Source organism: Haliotis rufescens, unplaced genomic scaffold (genome assembly GCF_023055435.1).
Source record: "Haliotis rufescens isolate VD_foot unplaced genomic scaffold, xgHalRufe1.0.p SCAF_7, whole genome shotgun sequence".
Classification (NCBI taxonomy): domain Eukaryota; kingdom Metazoa; phylum Mollusca; class Gastropoda; order Lepetellida; family Haliotidae; genus Haliotis; species Haliotis rufescens.
Genome location: NW_025964361.1, coordinates 9602415 through 9629271, shown reverse-complemented (window position 1 = coordinate 9629271; position 26857 = coordinate 9602415). Strand labels below are relative to the sequence as shown.

Sequence of the window (26857 nt, the reverse complement as noted above, 5' to 3'; positions counted from 1 at the left end):
CATTGGGCACGCCAGAAACCTATGATTGTGGGTTCGAATCCCGGTTCACCCCAATTATGTTTCTAGGTTTGTCAGCACCATACCCGTGCTCGTGGGTTTCACCGAAGTGGTAAACGTCTGAGACCTGCATCACTTCGGGCTTTCCTCCGACATTAAGCTGACATGCCGCAATATAAGTGGAATACCGTTAAAAGCGGCGTAAAACCCAACTCACTCACTCACTACATTGATGTCTTTCTTGTGTTTCAGAAATACATGGTCCCACTAAAGACACAGAGTAGCCTAGATGATACAATAGTGGACAATATATTCTACATGATACCCGAGATTCTCACACATCACTCTATATATCTGGACTTCCTGGACAACGTGTGGAAGCACTGGGACACAGCCACCAGCACAGTGGGGAACATCATCACATTTATTGTACGTAGTTGGATATGCAATGAATATGCCATCTCTATAAAAATAAAGTTCTCTTGTCCATACAGGAACTGTCTTCTGAAACTGCATCATTCCATGGATGACTTTGTAGTGTTAGTTTAAGACTTAAAGGATGCAAGACGAGTGTCACAAGATTGTTATTCTGTGACTAGCTCCCATACACCGACCATAGTTATAGAACTAATGGGGGCACGGGTGGCCCAGTCGTCTAAGGCGCCAGAAACCTATGATTGTGGGTTCGAATCCTGGTTCACCCCAATTATGTTTCTAGGTTTGTCAGCACCATACCCGTGCTCGTGGGTTTCACCGAAGTGGTAAACGTCTTAGACCTGTATCACTTCAGGCTTTCCTCCTACATTAAGCTGACACGCCGTGATATAACTGGAATAATGTTAAAAGCGGCGTTAAACCCAACTCACTCACTGTACAACTAAGATTGTCTTGTTCAAGTGTGCAGAGGACTTCTGGCATGTCTGAGAGGGGTGACGAGGTTGCCCAGCGATAGAACTAACAGTTTAAATCTACTAGTCCTTATAACGATAACATATAGCAAAACCTGTCAAAAGAGCAAATTTCTATAGTCCTTATGATACCTTAACCAGACCCTTGAAGATCCGGGATAGACTAGGTCTTCAGCAACCCATGCTTGTCGTAAAAGGCGACTATGCTTGTCGTAAGAGGCGACTAACGGGATCGGGCGGTTTGATGCTCATGATTTTAATCACTGGATTGTCTGGTCCAGACTCGATTATTTACAGACCGCTGTCATACAGCTGGAATATTGCTGAGTGCGGCGTTAAACAACAAACAAACATTGGGCAGTTTGGAAAGGATTACAGGACTAGTGCCAATTTCTAACGCTGTTGCCTTGTGCTGACGACATTGGCTCATCATGTGAGGCTCGTCACGCTGAAGGCTCATTTGCGATCACCAACATGAGTCTTATGTGTGAAGCCGTGCAGCCTTGATGTTGCTGGAATATTGCTGGAAAATTGCTAAAAGTGGTGCAAAACCTTAATTGTCTCACTGCAAGCACCGTGATGATAAATGTCAGCGACTTGTCATACAATGTGCAGTCCATCAATATAGCTACCCATCCAGCATGGATATCAAAGTAATATCGACCAACCCATCTCTGTCCAGACATATTGTCAGAAACATAGTTATATTTTGCCACATTCTTACATTTTGTTCATTGAAATTTGCTAATAAAATGACATGGTGTTATTTCAGTTTTCAAAACAGACTGTGTTAGAGAGCTATTTATCATTTGTGGAGAACTACCGGTTGTCTGGGAAGGTTATAGAGAACGCCCTCACCAACAAGTCCTCTGTACAGAAGTTTGTAGAGGTAAGTATGTCAACAAGTCCACATCGTTGTCTGGGAGGAAGCAGAGGGCTGTGCTCTATGACACCCATTTCCAGTATGGGTTTGCCCCCATTGGGATTCTTGGATGGAATCGGTGACCAATAACCTATGCTTGTCCTTAGGGCAACTAAAAATTGATTGAGTGGTCACTGGTTGATAGTAATAAAAATAACAAGAACAACAAGAACAATAATAATAATAATGTTGGGGAGTCTTCACATTTTCTGAAAAGTTCTAGGTGGGTTTGACAAGGCAGCGCTTCCTGGGAGAAGTCCCATTCGCTGTCTGGGCTGCGTGTAGAGGGGGCAAGGGCCCTGAGCTGATGATGAGCCTAACCAGCCTCACTGTGCCAGGATCACCCAAACCCTCTTTGCTGCATTTTTTATTTTAATCTGTAAATAATAATAATAGGCTATTTATATTGTGCATATTTCCATACCACTCAGGGACATGCTCAAAGCGCTATTATTACCCCGATCACTGGATCAATGTGCACTCAATCATTCTCAGCTTCCTGGGGAGTATACAACCCTTGCTGCCTGTTAGGTGCTAGAAGGTTGATTATGTGTCATAGTATTCCGATTGCATGGCACAGGGATATCAACATCAAGGTTGTCTTGTTCAGACCTGATCACCTACAGGTTGTCTTGTTCAGACCTGATCACCTACAGGTTGTCTTGTTCAGACCTGATCACCTACAGGTTGTCTTGTTCAGACCTGATCACCTACAGGTTGTCTTGTTCAGACCTGATCACCTACAGGTTGTCTTGTTCAGACCTGATCACCTACAGGTTGTCTTGTTCAGACCTGATCACCTACAGGTTGTCTTGTTCAGACCTGATCACCTACAGGTTGTCTTGTTCAGACCTGATCACCTACAGGTTGTCTTGTTCAGACCTGATCACCTACAGGTTGTCATGTTCAGACCTGATCACCTACAGGTTGTCTTGTTCAGACCTGATCACCTACAGGTTGTCTTGTTCAGACCTGATCACCTACAGGTTGTCTTGTTCAGACCTGATCACCTACAGGTTGTCATGTTCAGACCTGATCACCTACAGGTTGTCTTGTTCAGACCTGATCACCTACAGGTTGTCTTGTTCAGACCTGATCACCTACAGGTTGTCTTGTTCAGACCTGATCACCTACAGGTTGTCTTGTTCAGACCTGATCACTTACAACACGGTTGTCTTGTTCAGACCTGATCACCTACAGGTTGTCTTGTTCAGACCTGATCACCTACAGGTTGTCTTGTTCAGACCTGATCACCTACAGGTTGTCTTGTTCAGACCTGATCACCTACAGGTTGTCATGTTCAGACCTGATCACCTACAGGTTGTCTTGTTCAGACCTGATCACCTACAGGTTGTCTTGTTCAGACCTGATCACCTACAGGTTGTCTTGTTCAGACCTGATCACTTACAACACGGTTGTCTTGTTCAGACCTGATCACCTACAGGTTGTCTTGTTCAGACCTGATCACCTACAGGTTGTCTTGTTCAGACCTGATCACCTACAGGTTGTCATGCTGGAGTGCTGGGACTACAACTACTACACGAACTAGACATTGGGATTATTGTGGAGCTGTGACACTTATGTTGGTCAACCTTTTCCTGCTAGATTGATATACATACAAATGTTTCAGTCAGCAGGCAAAACCTGTTGAGATTCTGGATTAGGAATGCTCCCCAGTAACCTATGCTTGTAGTAAAAGATGACTTAACATTTAAAAGACGATCAGTTGTCAGATTCATGACTTGGATGATTATGTTCTAGAAAATGTTAATACCGAAAATTTCATGAACTATGAATGACATCATGATGTATTGTTTGCATTGCAGAAATATGTATCCACTTTCTATTTGGAGAACATTATGACTATTCACTTATTCAATCAACTGATGGGGGGAAAAAACCAAATGGCTGCAATATTTCAGAGGAATGTTTACTTGTGTGTTTAGGATAAACATATCATATCAACAAATTTTACACTGAAATATCTGGTATTGAATCATCATCTTTAGGATAACAATGTAGAGAAAAAGTTAGGGATAACAACTTCTTTATTTACTGTAAAGGCGATGATTCGGTATGGATATAGATGTACCAAAACGTCGCCTTTACAGTTTATAAAGAAGTTGATAACGATAAATTGTCTCAACTTTGTCATACGTCAACTTCTAAGTAATGCCTATCAAACAATTCATCTTCAGGATACATACAAGATCTATCTAATACATTCTACCCTTTCTAACCATTGCTTTACTTCCTGTCATGAGTATATGAACATGGGAACCCTACATTTCAAACATGGGCCCTACACACCATGGCTGTGTGTTCATTGTCCCGGCTGAGTAAACCCTCATTAGATCAAATCCTGTCAACGTCTGTGAGTTTGTTGTTGCAAAGGATTACCGTGCTGTGATGTTATTGTTTGCGCTGATGTTTGTGATGTTGATGTTGTTTGTATTCCTTGCAGCAATGTCAGCGAGACAGTGGCAGCAAGCTGTCGATGAAGGACCTTATTGTCCGTCCCATCCAGAGGATTCCGCGTTATGAACTGCTTATACAGGTAAGCCATCACCACCTCTATCACCATTCTGTATGTAATGTCTGTAGTCGTCAACATGTGGACGTACGATGAGCTTCGGTGTCAGTTTGGTTACATGACACACTGTTCAGTGTCTTACTGAACAAGATGTGTGTGTCTCCGTGGGATGTATCTAACTGACTGATGTCATTGACTCAATCAATACACAGATTGAGTGTCCGACAATGGATAAAGTGAAAACTCAATTTTCATTTATCATTGACATTTTCATGTTAATTAACATATCTACTGAGGGTACTACAGCTAAAGAGAATTTTTACTCAGATTAAAAGGTAGAAATGTTTTCTTGGGTATGACAGGAAACTTTGTGAAGACAGATTTGACGTATGGATATCTCTTGCCTGATAAAGTTACTTGCATCTTCGTCTGCATTGCATTGAAAGAGTATGATGTTGAAATCCATGAATCCAGTACATGAGACTTAAAGTTAGTCAAGGTCTTGTGCAGCTAACTTATTTATTATTTTGGACAAATGTTTCTATTACCAATAATTACTAAATATTAAATTATGGTTTACTGTTTGGCTAGGAACAGTATAAGACCAAAAAGACTTTGCACAAGTATTTTGTGTGTATTTTTCTTGTCAAATTAATGCTTGTTGTAATGTAATGAGTAACTGACAAGTGTGTGAAGTATATGACAGTTTAGACCGGGGACATAGTAGAAGCAAGACCAGAATTGTTGACACACTGTTTACTCAGTAAACACCACTCATCGATTCCCTTGCTGGCTGCCATTTTGTCTTTGTGTCTACTGATATCTTCAAATAGTGCAACATTGTGCAGAACGAGACTCACTTCTTCAAAACTTCACCTGAAAGAGCATGTAAATGTCACAATTTTGAGATGTTGCACTCATGAGTGGTCTGCCCTCATTGAGACCAGGATCTGTTTACATTATGAAATCCTACCATTGTAAATAAACTGGAAATGTAACCGACGGAATGTGGAAGTGTTTCACATTCACACACCAAGTGTTTACTGGCCACGTAACAAGGAAATGTTTACTGAAAGAGATTTCAAATAAAATTGGAAATGAGTACGAGTTTTGGGTTATTGAAAATAAGGAATGTTTGAACTTTTCCTTCAGCTATCCCACAGTGTTCCTAGTGTTAACAGTATTTCCAACTATCACAACAGTGTCACAGTCATGAATGCAGAGAGTTTACAGATTGTAAGCTTGGATTGAGAACAGGCGTGATATATATAGGTGATATTCTCACTATTTATTAACTGTACTGTGTCAGTGTGGATTCTCCATCCTTTTCTAAGCAATCAATAAGCTGTAATTATTTATTTAATGCAGCTTGGGCTGTGATGATTCTCTGAAGCTTCAGTGCATCAAAATATGCTCCGTCCTACCTGTGTCAGGATAGTCTTGTATCGTAAGGTCAGGGCATTTAAAAAACAATGTTGGACATCAAGAACATGGTTTTTGTTTAAAAAAAGAAATGGTCCTTTTGAGTATGTGACAGAGTGTCTTCAGGCCATTGTTTGTTTAGTTGCTTCCTAACAGGCTCTAGGGACCTGGTCGCGTAAGGCACCGCAGTTGCAGTGCAGAGTTATGTTCCTTTGTTGTATCAGGATCCGATGAATTGGGTTCAAAGCTCTGATATGCCCAGATCATGAATTTAGGTGTGCCATTATCATACCCATGTTCCTGGGTTTAGTGGAAGTGGAAAACACTTTTGACCTTATATTTTGGACATCTTGTCAGGCTTTTCTAACTAGATCACCTATCATTCCATGATGTATATCCGAAATGCTCTTTAGAGCAACAATGAAGTCAACTCACTCACTTCTAACATGGCAAATGTTCAGGTTGAAGGTACTGTATCGTGTAACATGCAGACTTACTATGGAAATATATATAATAGTTTCCTCCAGTTGCCTACTTGATACTTCGGCTAGCATGACCAAGTTTCATGTGTGCAGTCAAATCTGAGCTTCGGACATCACGTTTCACTTTCTGTCTCAAGTTTCACAGTCGACCTCGAGTGCAGGAAATGAAGTTCTGAAGGTCAACAACGTCACGCCGAACACCCGGGTTCGATTCCCGACATGGGTACAATGTGTGAAGCCCATTTCTGGTGTCCCCCGCCGTGATATTGCTGGAATATTGCTAAAAGCGGCGTAAAACCATACTCAGTCAGTCAGTCAGTCTGAAGGTCAACATCAAGTATTATGTGAAGTAGGTCTGGGACGAGTCCAAATTTACTACCCGACCTGAGTACCCGAGTTACCCGTCCCAGTCCTATTGTGAATTTGGTTAATTTACAGTGTTGTTGAAAAGGCTTATTCTGTTAGCAAGGAAGCGATATTTTCATGTTTTGGCAGCCATCTTGAATATTTCAAAATGCCCAAAGATGACAGAGTATCATCAGTCAGTTTCATAATCTAGAGTACATCATTAAACAAATCCAGCAATAAAAAAAACTTTATCCCCTAATTCTGGGTTGGGGGAAAATATTCATTTCTCTGCCGGACTATATCCTATTGTTTAGGATGGCGTGAATTCCGTTGACGTATGTTTCTACACAATATTCATTTAACAGGAGATGGTCCCCTGCATTGGTCCTCTACTGTGGGTCTGAGTTCATCTATATTAAGTATAGGCAAAATGAGCTTCGGTGACTGAATTTTCAGCTATGGTCATGCTTTAGTTGAATGCAACAGGATGTAGGGTCATCCCACAGATTACAAACAGGAAATCATGAAATTAATGTGAAAAATGTGAGTATCCCAAGCTCACATTAATAAAACTGATTGCGCTAACTCATGTAACAATCTGTCCAATCGTGATTGGTGACCCGACCTATCTCATTTGAGCATGCGTTATGTGGAATTTCTTGCTTTTGATGTCATTGAAGTAAGATCACATGTCAAGCAGTTGAAGTTACGTTTGTGAAGATAGCAAATGATAATATTCTTTCGATGAAATGCTGTCTTGCCTGTCTCTATGATGAAATTATATGTCTTCGGTCTTGATTTGAATCACATATTGCCTTGGTTATGACTCTAGGTTTGTCAGCACAAAATACTTTATTTCATGGTTTCACTAAAGTGAGTGTCACACATGTTCATGGTTTCACTAAAGTGAGTGTTACACATGTTCATGGTTTCAAAGAGGCTGGACCCTGTGAGCTGGGTTAAAGTGTCCGCTGTTCACACCAATGACTCAAGTATGATTCCCCACATTGACCATTACAATAAATGTGTGAGACCCATTTTTGTGTCCACCTGCAGTGATATGGTTGGAGTACTGCTAAAAGAGGCATAACACCTAACTCAGTAGCTCATGATGATGACAAACACTAACAGTGATGGGTGTGTTTCACGTTTGTTCCTCTGTTCTCAGCGCCTTCTGGAGAACACTCCGCGTGACCACCCTGACTTCCCCCTGCTCCAGCAGGCGGACAAAGTGATGCATGATCTGGCCATGCGCATCGGCAACCTCAACGACAGTCAGCATGAAGAAGACATGCAGGAATCTCTGAAGAAGCTGGAGCTCCTCCTCATTACTGATGTACGTGGGGATGTGTTGGTTCAGCCGGGGATTGGTGGGTCAGTCGGGGGTTGGTGGGACAGTGGGGGATGTGTTGGTTCAGTCGGGGATTGGTGAGTCAGGGGGGGATGTGTTTGTTCAGTCGGGGATTGATGGGTCAATCGGGGATGTGTTGGTTCAGTTGGGGATTGTTGGGTCAGTGGGGGATGTGTTGGTTCAGTCAGGGGTTGGTGAGTCAGGGGGGGATGTGTTGGTTCAGTCGGGGATTGATGGGTCAGTGGGGGATGTGTTAGTTCAGTCAGGGGTTGGTGAGTCAGGGGGGGATGTGTTGGTTCAGTCGGGGGTTGGTGGGTCGGGGGGGGGATGTGTTGGTTCAGTTGGGGATTGATGGGTCAATGGGGGATGTGTTGGTTCAGTGAGGGGTTGGTGAGTCAGGGGGGGATGTGTTGGTTCAGTCGGGGGTTGGTGGGTCAGTGGGGGATGTGTTGGTTCAGTCGGGGATTGATGGGTCAATGGGGGATGTGTTGGTTCAGTCAGGGATTGACTGGTCAGTGGGGGATGTGTTGGTTCACTCGGGGATTGACGGGGGATGTGTTGGTTCAGTGAGGGGTTGGTGAGTCAGTGGGGGATATGTTGGTTCAGTCAGGGGTTGGTGGGTCAGTGGGGGATGTGTTGGTTCAGTCAGGGATTGGTGGGTCGGGGGGGGTGGGGATGTGTTGGTTCAGTCGGGGATTGGTGGGTTGGGGGGGATGTGTTGGTTCAGTTGGGGATTGGTGGTGTCAGACACAGAGTGATGGGAGTCATTAAGGGATGTGTTGGTTCCATCAGGGGTTAGGCGGAGTCTAAGGTTGTAGTATTGGGGAAGTTTTCGGGGCATGGCTCATTGTAAGAGGATGCACAGGGGCAGGACTTGGAAACATTGCTTGTTGTTGTTGTTCTACTATATAGATGATGTAAATAACAGTCTCGGTGTTTTGTTTCCAGCTGGCAGTCCCAGACAGGACCTACATCCGACATGACATGGTGCAGATAATTGTGAGTTGGCCAGACAGTCCTCCAGTTGCATTATGTCTATTCAAATGTCAGTAAATTACAAGAATTTTAAAATTTATGAATTATTTTTACACTCATTTGATAAATTTTAGATAGTCCTTACTGCCAGTATTCTGACATAATTAAAGAAAACTCAAAAGTGCTAGAATTTATTTGCAACTCTCAGTGTTGAGAAGAGCTTCCCCTTTGCCATGATCTGCTGGTTAAAGATTCCACCTCCATTGATGTTTTCTGGCTTGTTAGCACCATACCCTTGTTAGCACCATACCCTTGTTAGCACCATACCCTTGTGAGCACCATACCCTTGTTAGCATCATACCCATGTTAGCACTATATCCTTGTTAGCACCATACCCTTGTGAGCACCATACCCTTGTTAGCACCATACCCATGTTAGCACCATACCCTTGTTAGCACCATACCTTTGTGAACACCATACCCATGTTAGCACCATACCCTTGTTAGCATCATACCCTTGTAAGCACCATACCCTTGTTAGCACCATACCCTTGTTAGCACCATACCCTTGTTAGCACCATACCCTTGTGAGCACCATACCCTTGTGAGCACCATACCCTTGTTAGCACCATACCCATGTTAGCACAATACCCTTGTTTGCACCATACCTTTGTGAACACCATACCCATGTTAGCACCATACCCTTGTTAGCATCATACCCTTGTTAGCACCATACCCTTGTTAGCACCATACCCTTGTGAGCACCATACCCTTGTTAGCACCATACCCATGTTAGCACCATACCCTTGTTAGCACCATACCTTTGTGAACACCTCACCCTTGTTAGCACCATACCTTTGTGAACACCATACCCCTATGAACACCATACCCTTGTTAGCACCATACCCTTGTTAGCACCATACCCTTGTGAGCACCATACCCTTGTTAGCACCATACCCATGTTCGCACCATACCCTTGTTAGCACCATAGCACCATACCCTTGTTAGCACCATACCCTTGTTAGCACCATAGCACCATACCCTTGTTAGCACCATACCCTTGTTAGCACCGTACCCTTGTTTGCACCATACCCATGTTCGCACCATACCCTTGTTAGCACCTTACCCTTGTTAGCACCATACCCATGTTCGCACCATACCCTTGTTAGCACCATAGCACCATACCCATGTTCGCACCATACCCTTGTTAGCACCATAGCACCATACCCTTGTTAGCACCATACCCTTGTTAGCACCATACCATGTTCGCACCATACCCTTGTTAGCACCATACCCTTGTTAGCACCATACCCTTGTTAGCACCATACCCATGTTAGCACCATACCCTTGTTAGCACCATACCTTTGTGAACACCATACCCCTATGAACACCATACCCTTGTTAGCACCATACCCTTGTTAGCACCATACCCTTGTTAGCACCATACCCTTGTGAGCACCATACCCTTGTTAGCACCATACCCATGTTCGCACCATACCCTTGTTAGCACCATAGCACCATACCCTTGTTAGCACCATACCCTTGTTAGCACCATAGCACCATACCCTTGTTAGCACCATACCCTTGTTAGCACCATACCCTTGTTAGCACCATACCCATGTTCGCACCATACCCTTGTTAGCACCATACCCTTGTTAGCACCATACCCATGTTCGCACCATACCCTTGTTAGCACCATAGCACCATACCCATGTTCGCACCATACCCTTGTTAGCACCATAGCACCATACCCTTGTTAGCACCATACCCTTGTTAGCACCATACCATGTTCGCACCATACCCTTGTTAGCACCATACCCTTGTTAGCACCATACCCTTGTTAGTGAGTCAACAACCTCTTGCTTCCACATTCAGCGGACTCGCTGAAACACTATCCAAAGCAGCATTGATCCTAACTCACTCACTCACTGACCCTTGAATGCCCCATGTGTTCCAGGCCAAGAAGGACCAATGTTGTATGTGGTTGTTCTCGGACCTGATGATACCCTTGTTAGCACCATACTCATGTTGAATGCCCCATGGGTTCCAGGCCAAGAAGGACCAATTTTGTATGTGGTTGTTCTCGGACCTGATGATACCCTTGTTAGCACCATACTCATGTTGAATGCCCCATGGGTTCCAGGCCAAGAAGGACCAATTTTGTACGTGGTTGTTCTCTGACCTGATGATACTCATGTTATCACCATACTCATGTTGACTGACCCATGTGTTCCAGGCCAAGAAGGACCAATGTTGTATGTGGTTGTTCTCTGACCTGATGATCCTCAGCTCCATAAAGAGGAAGAGTGGACCTGTCACACGCAAAGTCTCCATTATTCTGTGAGTGTTGCAGTCGGGGGTGCAGTGTAGTAGTGCAGGGGGTGCACACCCTTCCCTTCTTTGAAGCGTACTAATCATATTAGTGTATGATAAACATATAACTGAATTATTTTGTAACATGTTTCCACAATAATAACAATCATTTGATTATTTTTTTATACTTGGCTTAGAAATGCAGTTTGTTTCCTGAATGAACTTTAACAAGACTCTATCCTTCATGGATATGGCAGAATCTAGTAATCTGAAGGATTCTTCATGATGTACATTTTTGATGAATTATTTATTTTTTTAAATTACCAGTATCCCAATTTGACACCATTTTTAAGAATAAGTTTGTACAATTTTGTTGATTTTTTAATGTCATTTTTAATAATTTCCCTTAGCTTAATTTGACACCATTGTTACTGTATTGGCACAGTTTTTGTTTTTTTTAAATATTTGTAAAAATCTCTGGTACCTGAATTTAACAGCATTGTTGATATCATTAATTCCTTTGTGTATAAGAATAAGATCTTTAAGTTTATTATCTATATGTCCAGGAAATCCCCTGCCGGCCAGGACTTTGCAGAGAATATAAAGCATAAAGTGTGGCTGAGGATTGGATTGGATGACATTGAAATATTCAAGAGTAAGTTCACCAGTGTAGATGTTCAAGGACCTTGGTTCCAGTGTTGAACTGAAATGTGTTTCAGGCATTTACAAGAGGTGATGTTTGAACTGGAAATAGTTATTTCTTTTGCTATGCTTCCCTAGTGATAAGCCGTAATAATTTCCATGGTAACGGATATGCCTGGATCAACAAGACTCCACAGAATTTAGGAAGTTCTAGCTCTCTGTCAATTATTTTCAGAAATTTGGAAGAAATAAGGAAAGAATTAACCCTAAGCTAGCTGTAAATGGGTACTTGGATTCTTGATGTATCCTGTAGAACTGGTTATTCATTAATAGTACTGGGAATACAGTCTTCCAAATTCATGCTAGACCTCTAACCTGTAACTACTAAATTGTGAGGACAAAGCAAAAATACAATGATGGAAGTCCTCAATTAGAAGTAACATCTTAGGGCTATGATTCGTACCTGATCGCGATGCCTTGATTATACCATAAATCAGTCTGGCAGGACTGGTTACATACTAATGAAATGTGTTTTACATTTGTCTTCTGGACTAGTCTCAAATAAACAAATTTCTGAGGCTGTAATAGCAGTTTGAGACCCTGCTTGAGAAGCCTTCATAATGGCTGTGTCAGGCCTTGTTAATGCATGTCATCATATCCCAATAGTGTAGATCGATGCTCATGATGCCAGTGACTGCATTGACTGGTCCACACTTGATTATAGTCTGGAAGTTAATTTAAGGTACTGACGTTTACTACAATATCTGAAAAACTATCGGACCTACTCCAGTCAAAGTTGGTATGAGATTATTAAACAGTCATACATAACTGGATATTACATTTAAAGCCAATCGGTGCATTTATAAAAAATCTGTCTATTTAGCTATCACTGTATTTCAGAGATATTTTAGAATTGCATTTTAACATCACCATCATCACATTCTATGTAGTAATGTAAATATTGGCATCAAAGAGTCTTCCGACTAACAGGATTGGGTGGTCAGGCTCGCTGACTTGGTTGAAGCATGTCATCGTATCTCAATTGCGTGGATTGATGCTCATGATGTCAATCACTTGATTGTCTGGTCCAGACTTGATTATATACAGACTGACTTCATATAGCTGGAATATTGCTGAATGCGGCATTAAATAACAAACAAATAATCAAACCAGAGCAGACACATAACAAATTCTTTATTTACCGTAAAGGTGATGCTTTGGTATAGAGCCTTATACCGTTGTCAAGCAAAGCTATGCATCGGTATAATGACCTAACACGAAACGACGCCTTTACAGTAAATAAAGAAGTTTTTACATAAATTGTGTCTACTTTGTAGTCCGTCAACCTGTAAGTAATGCCTATCAAGCAATTTAAGCAAACAATTTAAACCAGCTGGTGTTAGTAGTGCTATTGTGTGTTGACAGCCCAGGGTTCTCTGACCCGAAAGGCGACACTAGACCGGGACCAGGTAGAGGATGATTTGAACCTGGTCACGCAGATGACGGAGCTGGCAAACAAGATGGCATTCCCACACCAGGTGAGCCATGGGCAAGGGGAGGTAACTCTCACACTGCTTCTTTGGAGCAAACAGGACTTCTATAACCCACATCCCCTTGATGTCTAAAACTGATGCATCAGTACTTTGGCCTTATTTCTGTGTGACTTTGAGATGATTTTAGGGTACTGACCATTTGATATTCTAGAGAGGGCCTGGGATTTTAATGAAAAAAGTAATTTGTCCCAGAAAATGCTTGAAAAAAAAATTATGCTTCAGACTGTACCAAAAGAAAATTAATTGTCTGCTGCAAAAAATAAATTGTTGCAAGATACTTTCTCAAAACAAATACTTACACTCATAGGTTTAATTTTAAAAATGTATAATTTTGTAGGTGCAGCTGAAACAGACCCTGAATTTTAATTGGTTGGTCCCTTATTGTGTGGGTGAATGATCGTTTGAATGTATTTTTTCATTATTTCTGTTTCATGTTGTAGGTGCTGGATGAAGCGCTGAAGGAGATGTCATCGTCACTGTTTAAACAGCTCTCGGAATGTCACATCCGCAGCCCCACGTCCGAGTCAAACAAGCTGGAGCTTCTGGTCACAACACAGTCAGTGTGGCTTCTTGTACTAAGGGGGGGGCTGTCAGTGTGTCTTCTTGTACTTGGGGGGGGGGCAGTCAGTGTGGCTTCTTGTACTAAGGGGGGGGGCTGTCAGTGTGTCTTCTTGTACTTGGGGGGGGGGGGGACAGTCAGTGTGTCTTCTTGTACTTGGGGGGGGGGGGGGCTGTCAGTGTGTCTTCTTGTACTTGGGGGGGGGGGGACAGTCAGTGTGTCTTCTTGTACTAAGGGGGGGGGCAGTCAGTGTGTCTTCTTGTACTTGGGGGGCACGGGGGGCATGGAGAGCACAGTCAGTGTGGCTTCTCATACTTAGGGGGGGGCAGTCAGTGTGTCTTCTTCTACTTGGGGGGCACGGGGGGCATGGAGAGCACAGTCAGTGTGGCTTCTTGTACTTAGGGGGGGGCAGTCAGTGTGTCTTCTTGTACTTGGGGGGCACGGGGGGCATGGAGAGCACAGTCAGTGTGGCTTCTCATACTTAGGGGGGGGGCAGTCAGTGTGTCTTCTTGTACTTGGGGGGCACGGGGGGCATGGAGAGCACAGTCAGTGTGGCTTCTCATACTTAGGGGGGGGCAGTCAGTGTGTCTTCTTGTACTTGGGGGGCACGGGGGGCATGGAGAGCACAGTCAGTGTGTCTTCTTGTACTTGGGGGGCACGGGGGGCATGGAGAGCACAGTCAGTGTGTCTTCTTGTACTTGGGGGGCCACGGAGAGCACACTCTGTATGTCTTCTCATACTTGGGGGATTCAGGGGGCACAGAGAGCACAGTCTGTATGTCTTCTCATACTTGGGGGATTCAGGGGACACGGAGAGCACAGTCTGTATGTCTTCTCATTCTTGGGGGATTCAGGGGGCACGGAGAGCACAGTCAGCATTTCTTCTCATACTTGGGGGATTCAGGGGGCACGGAGAGCACAGTCAGCATTTCTTCTCATACTTGGGGGATTCAGGGGGCACGGAGAGCACAGTCAGCATTTCTTCTCATACTTGTAAAATGCGGTTGGCATACTGTGTAAATTGCTGTTTATTTGTTCGTTGTGGTATACACTATATGTGTCACTGTTAATGGTCATGTCTGGTGTTGTGCTTACAGAGAGGGGGTCCACCAGTTTGTGGTCGTGTTCCCCTCCACGGAGAAGAGGATAACGTGGGAGGCAGCCTTTACAGATGCCAAAACCAAACTCTGTAGGTCTACACCTATCTTCATCTGATTACTTGCTCGTCATATAATACAAACAGGATAATATTCTGATAATACAAACAAGAAAAAATTATTATAATGTGAACAGAAAAATGTTCTGATAATATGAAAACAGGAACATTTAAAAGTTTTTTCATCTGTATGTAGAATGAAAAACTTTGGAATATATAATGAAATTGAGCTTTAAAAAAACGCATTAAATTACCACCCAAACATCTTGATGTAGCAGGAAATCAGCTTAGGTCCTTTAGATATTTATACAGGCAGTAATAGCTGGCATAAAGACTAGTAGCCTAGTGGTTAAAGTGGTCGCTCGTCAAGCCGAAGACCCGGGTTTGATTCCAGACATGGGTACAAGGTGTGAAGCCCATTTCTGGTGTCCCCCGCCGTGATATTGCTGGAATATTGCTAAAATCGGCTTAAAACCATACTCAGTCCTTGTTATTTATGAGATTTGATGTTTGTGTTTACAGCCTTATTGTCCGATAAGCGAGCGCCTGAGTTCTTACAACCTCTACAGATAACTAAAACGCGTGCTGGCATGCAGGTGAGTCCCTACAGTCTACTTAATTGTGTCTAACATGTCTCCTTGATCAGCACTATCAAATTGATACGGCGCCACCTTCAGCTTTCTCCCACCTATATGTGACAGTTTATTACAGTGTCAGTGTTCAAAGTGAAATGGTCCTAGGGTCCTATAGGTTTGCTTCTTTAGTGTTTGTGGGGCGGTCGGGTAGCCCAGTGGTTAAAGTGGTCGCTCGTCAAGCCGAAGACCCAGGTTCGATTCCCGACATGGGTACAATGTGTGAAGCCCATTTCTGGTGTCCCCCGCCGTGATATTGCTGGAATATTGCTAAAAGCGGCGTAAAATCTCACTCACTCACTCACTCTTTAGTGTTTGTATCTCAGATCCTCCTAATCCTTATCTTTTATCAGTAGGCTTATGACAAGGACTCCATGAATTTCATGGTATGTTTTAACACAGTTCTTCAGTTTAGCGTTATAGCCAAACTCAGAGCAGATATCAACCGTACAGAAATGTTGGATCACTGTTGCCACTATCAGAAAATAAAAGTCATAGGTTGAATGTATTTTTGTTTCCTCGACTTGAACAATGACACCTGTTTTTTTGTAAGTTTTAACTTTATTAATATTCATTGTCCAAATGCATCATATGCATCAAACCTTATCTAAGATTTATAAGTTTATAAGCTTTCCCAGAAGTAAATACATATACATGTTAATGAACCCCCCCCCAAAACAAAGAATTTAATGCCAAATAAAATAAGAAATGGTGATCTGGGACAGTTTTTTATGTATATTAGTTGCCATGAGACTATATGGATTTGGAATGGTTCAACTTGTCATAATGATGATTGCATTTATAACATTAATTCCTTGTATTTTATCTCCAAAACTTTAATATATGATGTGTTTCTGTAGATTGTGTTACTTCACGAGAATGTTGTCTTTTCAAATACATAGACACTATTTTTTACTTTCAATCACCGTCTTGACCCTCAAGGGCACAAAGATGTCCCTTTCCATTTTAGAATATTCAAAACCTGTTAGGCTTTCGTTTCCATGGAAATAGGGTGAAATGACCTTTGAAAGGTAATTTTCATTTCCTGAGTAAATCTCGAAACCCAAAATGTGCTTATGGCAAAGAAGGAAAACATCTTTTTTGCTATGGATTTTTTTTCAGATCTGTTATAGTTCCTGTTCCCATAGAAACTGGTTTAGTTTCTAATGTTGATGTCAACATTTTCAGTGGTGTGTCTGTGGCTGCGAGCACACATACAAGTTGTGACACTGCATGACTGTTATTCTTCATGTGCCAAATAAATGAGATGCCAGAATGTTTTTGCTTGTTATCCCCCGCCATGAAGTCCTTCCATTCATCCGTCCACTTCTCAATGGGGACAATTTTTATTTCATCTCAGTGCATAGTTTGTGCAATGGGACAAGTTTTCTCAAAAACTACTGAAGTTACATGAATGAAAGTTTGCATGCTTATCTAAGAGATACTTATCAAGACAGAGTTTGGAACTTAGTGCTTTTCTAGTGTTGCATCTCTTGCTTCATGTTTTTATATTTTTTGCATACAGAGTTATGGCCCTTGGTCCATATTAATTTTTTTTATTTCGTGCATAGTGTCTACAATAGGGAAAGTAAAATCAGATTTTTTCAGTGCCTATCTTTTCTAAGGATATATAGGAGTCTTTTTCACCGTTAGCATAACTTCCATGTACTCACTACTACCGTATTCGATGTAATAAGCACCCTACTCTTATAAGCGCCCACGGCGATATTTGCTAATATATTGGCTAGTGAACAATCCCAATTAGCACCCTTCCGACTGATCAATGTACCCAAGACTTATTTATTTGTGTATAACACGCACTCGTGTGTTATATGCACCCTTAATTACGGGCAATTAAATTTTTGAAAAAATATATCTGACTTTTCTTTTGTATTCTTTTTAGGCTGTCAGCATAAACCACAAAATTTACGATTTTTCTACTCTTTCACCAAATTTATATTCTAATAAGATCCCCCTATTTCTAACTTTGAGAGCGCCCTGGGTGCTTATTACGTCGAATACAGTATATGAATAAACAAGACTCTAACGTGCCCCATGGCGGGGGATAATGATAACACTGTTTGTTTTCTAACATTTGCATCATATTCAAAGGTTGCCATCTTTCACAGAGTGCACATGCACTGCATTGTTTGTTTATTTGTACTGTAATATCCAACGTAAAATGTTTATGCATTCTCTTAATTCCATGATTTTCCCCCGTGAAGTGTTTTGCTTATGACAGTAGTCTTAGTAATGTCTGTTTAGATTAGCTTTGTCTAACATAGCTTAGCTAACTGTCTCAAGCTCAGCTTACTAAACTTTGAAATCTCTCTCTGTTTCCTTGGTTTGAACTCTTATCTTTCTAAAACCTTTTGAACACCAGACAGAGCATGAACACATCCACCTATTAGATACAAGCTTTCTCCCCTACCTTACTGATGCTGTGTTTAGGCAGCATGGTTTAACATGTATGCATGCTTACACTTGTTGAAATAGTCAATCAATGAATATATGATGTGAGGGATAAAATGCAGCAAATTTTGCACCAATTATGCACGTTTCAAGCACAAAATGCATGTTTTGGGTTTCATTGTGAGCCAACTGCACAAATAGGATGACATTCATGTCATACAGTCATCAGTGTTTGTGCAAGACGATTCTGGAAAGTAAACAAGAACCTTTTCTTTTTTCCCTCCTAACTTTGCCTACCAGGGTAGCACTGAGAGTTACCTCCCCTCTATCTTGCAGTTTTCCTGTGCAGCCCCTATTGATGGCCTAAATGCTAACGGCTATCGTGATGTATGGGTGTGCAACAGCGATGGCTATGTAGGTCACATGTGCTTGCTGAGTCTTCAGCCTGAGCCAATCGTCACTCTCAATACTCCTGTCCCAGGGTGCAATGCTCGCATCCTGTGCATCTGTGCCGTGCCTGCTTACATTGGAGCGTTTCGGAGGTAGGACCACGTGCATGCCAATCTTGCTCGTCATACACAATCATAGGACAAGAATGGGGAAACCACTTGACAAGATAGCATTGCTTGGTTGCAGGAACATAAAATGAACAATCAGTGGAAGTGGAAATCAGTTCCGGGTGGGGACAATAATTGCAGATTAATTTATTCGACTTGCTTAATTTTGCTTGCAATAATTTTTAAAAATATGCTTGATATTTAGCCATCAAAACACACATTTGGAGAAGGTGACTTGTTATTTGGTAAAAAGACAAATGTATTTGAAATATATATTCAGCAAGGATGTCCTCATTTCTGTGGTGTGAATATAGTAGACTGGCATCTCGAAAGCAAGAAGAAGTTTATATTTATGGAGACAGTTCTGTGGCTGTGTTCTTTCCTGGGTTCTTCTGTGTTTGTCCTTAATGAGGTGTTGGGTCGCTGTCCCTTGATTCCTAGTAATGTCTACTGGCTAGCAGCTTCCACTGTTAATACATGCAGAGAACTCAAGTCACATCAGTTGTTGGAAGAAAACAGTATTTTTCCTTTCAGTGACAGTGTAGTTTACTCTGTTTATTATGAACACTTATACTTTATTGGTTCTATGTTGTGATCGGATTATTAATTCTATGTTGTGATCGGATTAGCAAACTTCAAGAAATGGGAATATTAAACATTCTTACGGACGTGTCTGCGTGTTGTTTCTGAGGTCATTGCCATAATATTGAACCGTATTTGAAGTCTTGTATAATGGATAGATTCACAAACAATGTGATTGCGACTATTGAATTATGTTAAAACTTGTGCCATATAAAAAATGTATTTTTATTTATATGTTAGAAGAACTACATTTAATCATATTCTATGTGATCAAGAAAAGTGAATCATGTAAAATTTTATTTCAAGTCTCATACTATAAGAGATACATGCAGTTTCAACTTGTGTCTTGCAGTATTGCTGTCATCATGGTTAAGACGACTTTGCTGAATGATAAATGCATTCTGCCTCTGTCAGGATACAGAAACTATAGCATGCTGAACTAAACAATGCCCTGGAAGCTACATAGAATGTGTCATTCCTTCCTTTCAGAAGAAGCAGTACAAAGGGTCGGCAAAGGCAGCAGCAACGAGACTCAATTGGCTCTCCGTCCGAGGGTCCGCGTATTAATGTAGAGAAAGTAGACGAGGATGTGGACAATATCCCCGAGGATGGGTATCAGTCGGACTCCGAGTCTGAACCTGAGTCGGATGATGAACCTTTGTCTTTCATCCCCCATCAGGATGAGCTGTATGTTGGAGGTAAGCCTGCTATGAATGTCATTTGGAGGATATGGGATTTATATATAACAAATGTTTTATTTGGGATGACATTTTCTAAGTAAAAGACAGAACCAACACAGCCCGAGTGAGGCACCTAATCACGCTGGGAGTGTGGGTTCAATTCCTGGATGAACCGAAAAAAGTACTAGAATCTGTACTTTACGGAGAAAGTTTTATCCTCAATATAACATTTGTTTCATTTGACCACATTCTAAATGGCATTGTGTGTTCATGGGATTTATATTGATGCTAAGTTGGCATTTGTAAACTATAAGTGACTAATGTTTTCATTTCTTTCTGACTATGCACCCATTCCTTCTGACTTTTATATGTTTGAATAAAGATAAGACTTCAAGCGGTCAACTTCATTCTATGCATGACCAGCTCATTTTATACGTGTATCTAAATACAATTCCCAATCCAACATTTGGACCTATCTCTTGAGACCTACAACAGGTACCCGGGTAGGGTCGGGTAATAGTTGGGGGGGTACCCGGGTAGTAAATTTGGACTCGTCCCAGCCATATTACCTGGCATATAGAGACTATGATGTAAGCATGTGTGTCATACTGATTTTACGAAACAAGTGTCAGAATTCTTGATTTTCCGAGTTTTGTAAAATCATAACCCTTTATTTCATAATCCTTTTTATCTCCCCTTGATGACCACTGACCACAACCGCCATCATAGAAGACTACAATTGTCGAATGACGTGAACAATCTTCAGATATCGTTTCATTCCCACCTTATGTCACAATACGATTTTTAATGAGTTAACAATGACGTAAACAGTACACCATGAATGCAAATACAATTTTTTTTAAATTGGTTATTTCTAACCCTATTGGTAATAAACTGAGTTGTCATTATTCCTGTGATGGGAGGAATGCTGACACTGTGTCCACTGTTGAGGACTGCTGGCTTGATGGAGATGTTTCATGGCTGACTTTTGAGTGACTCCCTGACACTCCTCCTGTTGAGTGTAAGGCCCGTAGCTGGTGTGGCAGACAATCATCACAAACACACCTTGTTCCTCGGCGGTCGGTTAGCCTAGTGGTTAAAGCGTTCGGTTCTAACGCCAAAGACCCAGGTTCGACTCCCAACATGGGTAAAATTTGTGAAGCCCATTTCTGGAGTCCCCCTGCCGTGATATTGCTAGAATATTGCTAAAAGCGGCGTAAAACCATACTTACTCACTCACTCACTCACCTTGTTCCAGATCTGGTCTCGGATGATGATGCTCCTCCGCGGCCGGTAATCTCCCCTCTCGCACAGAACAGCCCCGACCCCATCACGACAACAGGAAACTGGATGCAGGATGCTCAGCGGAGTACCATGTGGCTCGGCACTGAGGATGGCTGGTGAGTTGCAGGCAGGGAGGGGGCACTGGTTTTTGTTAGGGTCTTCAATCTAAATGAGAAGGAAAGGAGCAGCGTTGTAAGCTGCTCAGAATGTAGCTCATTGTGAAGTGACATCCACCAATGTTGAGACTGGCTCTCTTAAACTCCAAAAGGAACACTTTATCATCTTATAAGTGGCCTGTCAAATGTGCCGAACTTTGATGTGTCGAACTAAGGGTTGTCTCAAAGCAACAGCTTCTCCCTGTCTACTAGGGGGCGGACGGGTAGCCTAGTGGTTAAAGCGTCCGCTCGTCACGCCGAAGACCCGGGTTTGATTCCCGACATGGGTACAATGTGTGAAGCCCATTTCTGGTGTCCTCCGCCATGATATTGCTGGAATATTGCTAAAAGCGGCGTAAAACCAGACTCACTCACTCACTCACTCACTCACTCACTCACTCACTCACTCACTCACTCACTCTTTAGTCATCATTTTCGGTTGTGTCGAGCCTCGCATAACTCAAAGTACGTAGGTCCCGTCAACTTTGACACAACAGTGTTTGACTGTGTAGTACCTGATGGTACATTTGTTGTTATCTACCCCATTCTTGTTTTCTGTTGCAGCATTCACATATTCCAGTGTACAGATAATATCAAAACAACGAAAAACAAACTCAAAATCCAGCATGGATCACCGGTGTATGGCATTGTGTAAGTAACACTGATGTCCTCGCTCTATATGTAGTAACACCTTTGAGGTGAGGTGAGGTGAGGTGAAATTGGGTAAAACGTCGCGTCCAAGATTATTGCACTTATATAGCGACGTGCATGCACGTGTATGTGTGTGTGTGGCTGCTTGTACTAGTCCGGACTGATGCCGATTTATAGTGCTAGCTCACTGAGATACCATACTGCAGTTTAACATGAATACCCCACTCAGACAGAGTATACTGACTCCGAGCCGACCAGTCCTTGTTTTAGCCCCTTAATGCCGAGCGCCAGACAGGGTAACAACAAGTACCATCTTTAAACGTCTTTTTGTATGACGCAGCCGGGGATTGAACCCCGGACCTTCCGCTCCAGACGGACACTCTACCACAAGACCACGGAGACGGTCGTAACACCTTTGAAGGTAGATCCCGAGATATACACTGCGGCCGTGGTCTAGTGGATAGGGTGGGTGGAGCATCTCCTGGAGCACAGGGTGTCAGTAGTTCTATCCCTGGCTACGTCACACTAAATGCTGCTGGCTTACTTCATGTCATGGCAGTTGTTCGTGAAATGTTATCTCTTGTAATAAACTGTCAGTGGTATTAAAATGACTTGGATAAACGCCAGCCCTCATTAATTTCTGAAGGACTATGCCTGATGACTGTTTCTGTTATAAATGAAATTATTGCCGAGACTGAGGGGTGGTGTGTTAGCCGAGAGGTTAAACCTTTTGCTTGTCACGCTGAATTCCGCTGTTCGATTCCCCAAAATGGTGCAATGAATGAAGCCCAGTCTTCATAATCTTGCTGAAATATTGCTATAAAACCAGCTGCTTAGATTAAGTGAGTATGGTTTTATGCCGCTTTTTGCAATATTCCAGCAATATCACAGCAGGGGAAGACCCGTGAAGATTCCGGGGTAGAATAGGTCTTCAGCAACCCATGCTTGCTGTAAAAGGTGACTATGCTTGTCGTAAAAGGCGACTAACGGGATCGGGTGGTCAGGCTCGCTGACTTGGTTGATGCATGTCATTGATCCCAATTGCGTGGATCGATGCTCATGATATTAATCACTGGATTGTCTGGTCCAGACTAGATTATTTACAGAGAATTCCAGGAATTGTGCATGGATGTACCTTAACGTGTTTTGTCTTTCTGTTTCAGATATCTTGATAACAAAGTGTTTGTGTCTCTGGCTAATGGGGATCTGATTGTCTATAAGAGAGAGTTGAGCATGGTATTCAATGGTGAGACACAGTTATCTCCCTTTAGTCACACAAAGTGCAATATTTACTTTGGAAGCTTGTCAGTTTCTTGCAAAGCTGGGCCGCGGGGTTAGCAGAGTGGTTCATGCTCATGCTGAGATACATGGAACAAATATGAGATCTAACTTTGTTGTCCACTACATTGCCCTCAGGCACCTATACTGATAGTGTGTCATTGTGCCCAGATCACATGAATCATTATAAATGCTCTTAATGGTTATGCTGGTCCGGAATCGAATACTTACAGGCCGCAGTGAAATAGCTGGAATATTGCTGACTGCAGCATTAAACAACATTCACACACACTCTCCTATGGAGCAACCATGCTTGCCGTAAAAGGCGACTATGCTTGTCGTAAGAGGCGACTAACAGGATTGGGTGGTCAGGCTCACTGACTTAGTTGATGCATGTCATCGTATCCCAATTGCATGGATCGATGCTCATGATGTCAGTCACTGGATTATCTGGTCCAGACTCGCTATTTACAGACCGCAATCATATAGCTGGAATATTGCTGAGTGCGGCGTTAAACAACAAACAAACTATGTATTCAGTTTGATAAATATTTGACTGAATGATTTCACCTCAGCTCCACTTTCCCTGCATCAACTTTGCGTTCTGGTGGGCACAGAAACATCTGTCATCATCTGTTTGATGATGTCATTGCCCAGTGATGCCAACATGTCTCTCAGCTGTTTGAGTACTCACAAAAAGAGTCCTATAGACAACTACTGAAAATATTCTTATAAAAGCATCAATAGACATGAGGTACTTTCTATCTTGTGGATGGCTTTGAGGATTCAGTTCCTGGGAATGTTTACATTTGAATTCTCTGGCGAATGTTGTTGATTCCTAATGCAAACAAATCACCCCTGTTCATCTCCTCATTTTGGGTGTTATATTTACATTTCCAACTCTTACCCTGGAAAGATATTATATGTTAATGATCCCTTGTCTTACACAGAGGGCCTGTGGGACACAGAGAGGCCGTACACACGCACAATCGGAAGTGCCACCTCCCCGATCACGAAGATGCTGGCCGTGGCAGGCAAACTCTGGTGTGGTTGTCAGAACAACATCCATGTTATAAACCCCCTTACGCTCAGTGTCGAGGCAAGTATATAGCATAATGTGTGTAGCTTCTTCAAGCTAAATACATGTCATGATAATTTTAGCTGCAGGTTAAAAGTGTCAGGGTAACTCATTATTTGTCAAAGCGATTTTACAGCCTTAAATGGAGTAATTCCCATGAAGATTCCAGGTTAGAATTAGTCTTCAGCAATCCATGCTTGTCTTAAGAGGCGACTAATGTGATCGTGGTCAGGCTAGCTGACTTTTTCATACATGTCATGGTATCCCAATTGAATAGATCGATGCTTATGATGTCAATCACTGGATTGTCTGGTCCAGACTCGATTATTTACAGACCATAATGGTGGAATATTGTGGCGTTAAACAACAAAACAAACAAAAATAAATGGAAACTTCTGGCTCATGGGCAGACATTGTTTGTTCAGGCCAGCAGCTATGCTGATTATGCAGATACTTGGGTATTGGCTAAAACGAGTTGAAATAGAAGAAAGATTGTGCCAGTTTAAGAACCTTCTTAGGTCTGTAGTGTTTGTGCACAATTTCTAATGGGCATATGTTCATGGTTAATGCAGTAATACTATGGTTATTGTGTTTTCATTTCTGAGTGAGTTGGGTTTAACGCCGCTTTTAACAGTATTCGAATTTATCACCGCGTGTCAGCTTAATGTGGGAGGAAAGCCCGAAGTGATGCAGGTCTCAGACGTTTACTACTTCGGTGAAACCCACGAGCACGGGTATGTTGGTGACAAACCTAGAAACATAATAAGGGCAAACTGGGAATCGAACCCACAATCATTGGTTTCTGGTGTGCCCAAGGGACACAACTCTGCATGGCGAATCGTGGTACCTTAGACGACTTGGCCATCCGTGCCCCCTTTTCTTCCTGGATGAATGTATTTTAAAATGTCACCAATTTCTTAGTGAAGTTTTTAGGCAGGAGTTGTTGTATGTTTCAAAACTAAAGGACCTGACATTTAGAAGTGCTCCCTCAAACTCACTAAAGAGACATTGTACACTGTGAATTAGACTGATGCTTAGTCTCTGAAAATATATCATTTTGATTGAAACAAACAACTCCATCCATTTAAATTGAGAGAGCCTCCAAACTTGTGGAAAATCTAGACTTGCTTCGTTTAGGGCTAGAATTACACTTAGGGATGGACGGAAAGGAAAATAATATGGTTCAGGGACTGTGGGACAGACTAACTATGTATGTGTGAATGTCAGAACATATCGTTAAATCCAAGTCAGCAGAGTGATTGTTTGTCAGAGTGTTTGAACTCCCAAGGTTTGTTTGTGCAGACGTTCCAGGTGACGACAGATGCGAACCGCTCCGTGCAGTGCATGGTCTGTGCAGGACAAGGGGTGTGGATTGCTTCTCAACAGTCCTCAAAAGTCAGCCTATTCCATGCCACAACCTTCGAACCCCTCCTTGAAGTCAGCATCGCACAGGCTGTGTCCGCCAAACTGCAGTGTAAGTCACAGAGAGCTGTTCATCAATTGGGGGACTTCTTCTCCATTTTGGGAATTTTTACTGACATTTGCTGCAATCATGGGCGGAATATCTGCCTCTGAGCAGGTCCAGATTAACCCTGGGTGCTGTTGTACAATGCGATCTTAGAGCTACGGTGATCGCAACTCCCATACCTTAACAGACAGACAGTTTATTTTGTAACTTAAGCATCAAGGCCAATGGTACAGTGCGGATTGGATATCAACATTTGTCATGTGATGTACATGATTAGATTTTAAATTAAGTTACACATTTGTCATTATGAAGACATGTTTTAAGAATACAGAAACAGAATGGTTCATATCAGGATTTTCAGAGTTTAGCAGATTTATCATTAACTGATGGTCTTTAAAAATACCTTGCAACATGGGAGAAATTTATACCTTAATGCGAATATGTTATACATATAAGTAAGACATGGTATTCATCCTCTACTTCTCCGAATGAACAGTTTGTAAAAATAGAGTTCACAACATCACCATCTTTGGTGAGTTCACAATATCACCTTAACCTAGACTTGCGACAGTTGTAGTGCTAAGGTTGTGTTGTATAACGGCCCCCTGATCTAATAATGATTGTTCATGATGTATGGTCTGTGTGTTGCAGCGGCTGACGACATTATCCGGCAGCACAAGGCAGCATGTTTGCGGATCACAGCTCTGCTCATCTGTAAGGACCTGCTGTGGGTGGGGACGAGTGCTGGAGTCATCCTCACCATCCCCATCCCGAAGATCACCTCAACCACAACCAATGGTTCTCTGGCCATCCCTTCTGTCACAGGTTGGTTGTTAGCATCATCTCATCTATACTGGTCATCAGCCGTGGTCTAGTGGTAGAGCGTCCGCCCGGAGAGCGGAAGGTCCGGGGTTCGATCCC

At 42.4% G+C, this 26857-nt stretch overlaps 1 protein-coding gene across 2 annotated transcripts in view; it reads left to right on the top strand.

Annotated features, from left to right (window-relative positions):
• Positions 1–26857, top strand: part of LOC124128339 (rho guanine nucleotide exchange factor 17-like) — a 122755-nt gene that overhangs the window by 86858 nt on the left and 9040 nt on the right. For both annotated transcript variants that reach the window (XM_048387276.1, XM_048387277.1), the window contains exons 4-22: positions 250–426; positions 1678–1794; positions 4292–4384; positions 7781–7948; positions 8912–8962; positions 11174–11277; positions 11817–11905; positions 13318–13430; positions 13886–14001; positions 15101–15192; positions 15682–15755; positions 18540–18745; positions 19832–20040; positions 21281–21422; positions 22026–22112; positions 23276–23358; positions 24341–24489; positions 25771–25942; positions 26588–26761. In XM_048387276.1, the coding sequence (XP_048243233.1) occupies positions 250–426; positions 1678–1794; positions 4292–4384; positions 7781–7948; positions 8912–8962; positions 11174–11277; positions 11817–11905; positions 13318–13430; positions 13886–14001; positions 15101–15192; positions 15682–15755; positions 18540–18745; positions 19832–20040; positions 21281–21422; positions 22026–22112; positions 23276–23358; positions 24341–24489; positions 25771–25942; positions 26588–26761 (2416 nt within the window). The remainder of the gene's footprint in view (positions 1–249; positions 427–1677; positions 1795–4291; positions 4385–7780; positions 7949–8911; positions 8963–11173; positions 11278–11816; positions 11906–13317; positions 13431–13885; positions 14002–15100; positions 15193–15681; positions 15756–18539; positions 18746–19831; positions 20041–21280; positions 21423–22025; positions 22113–23275; positions 23359–24340; positions 24490–25770; positions 25943–26587; positions 26762–26857) is intronic.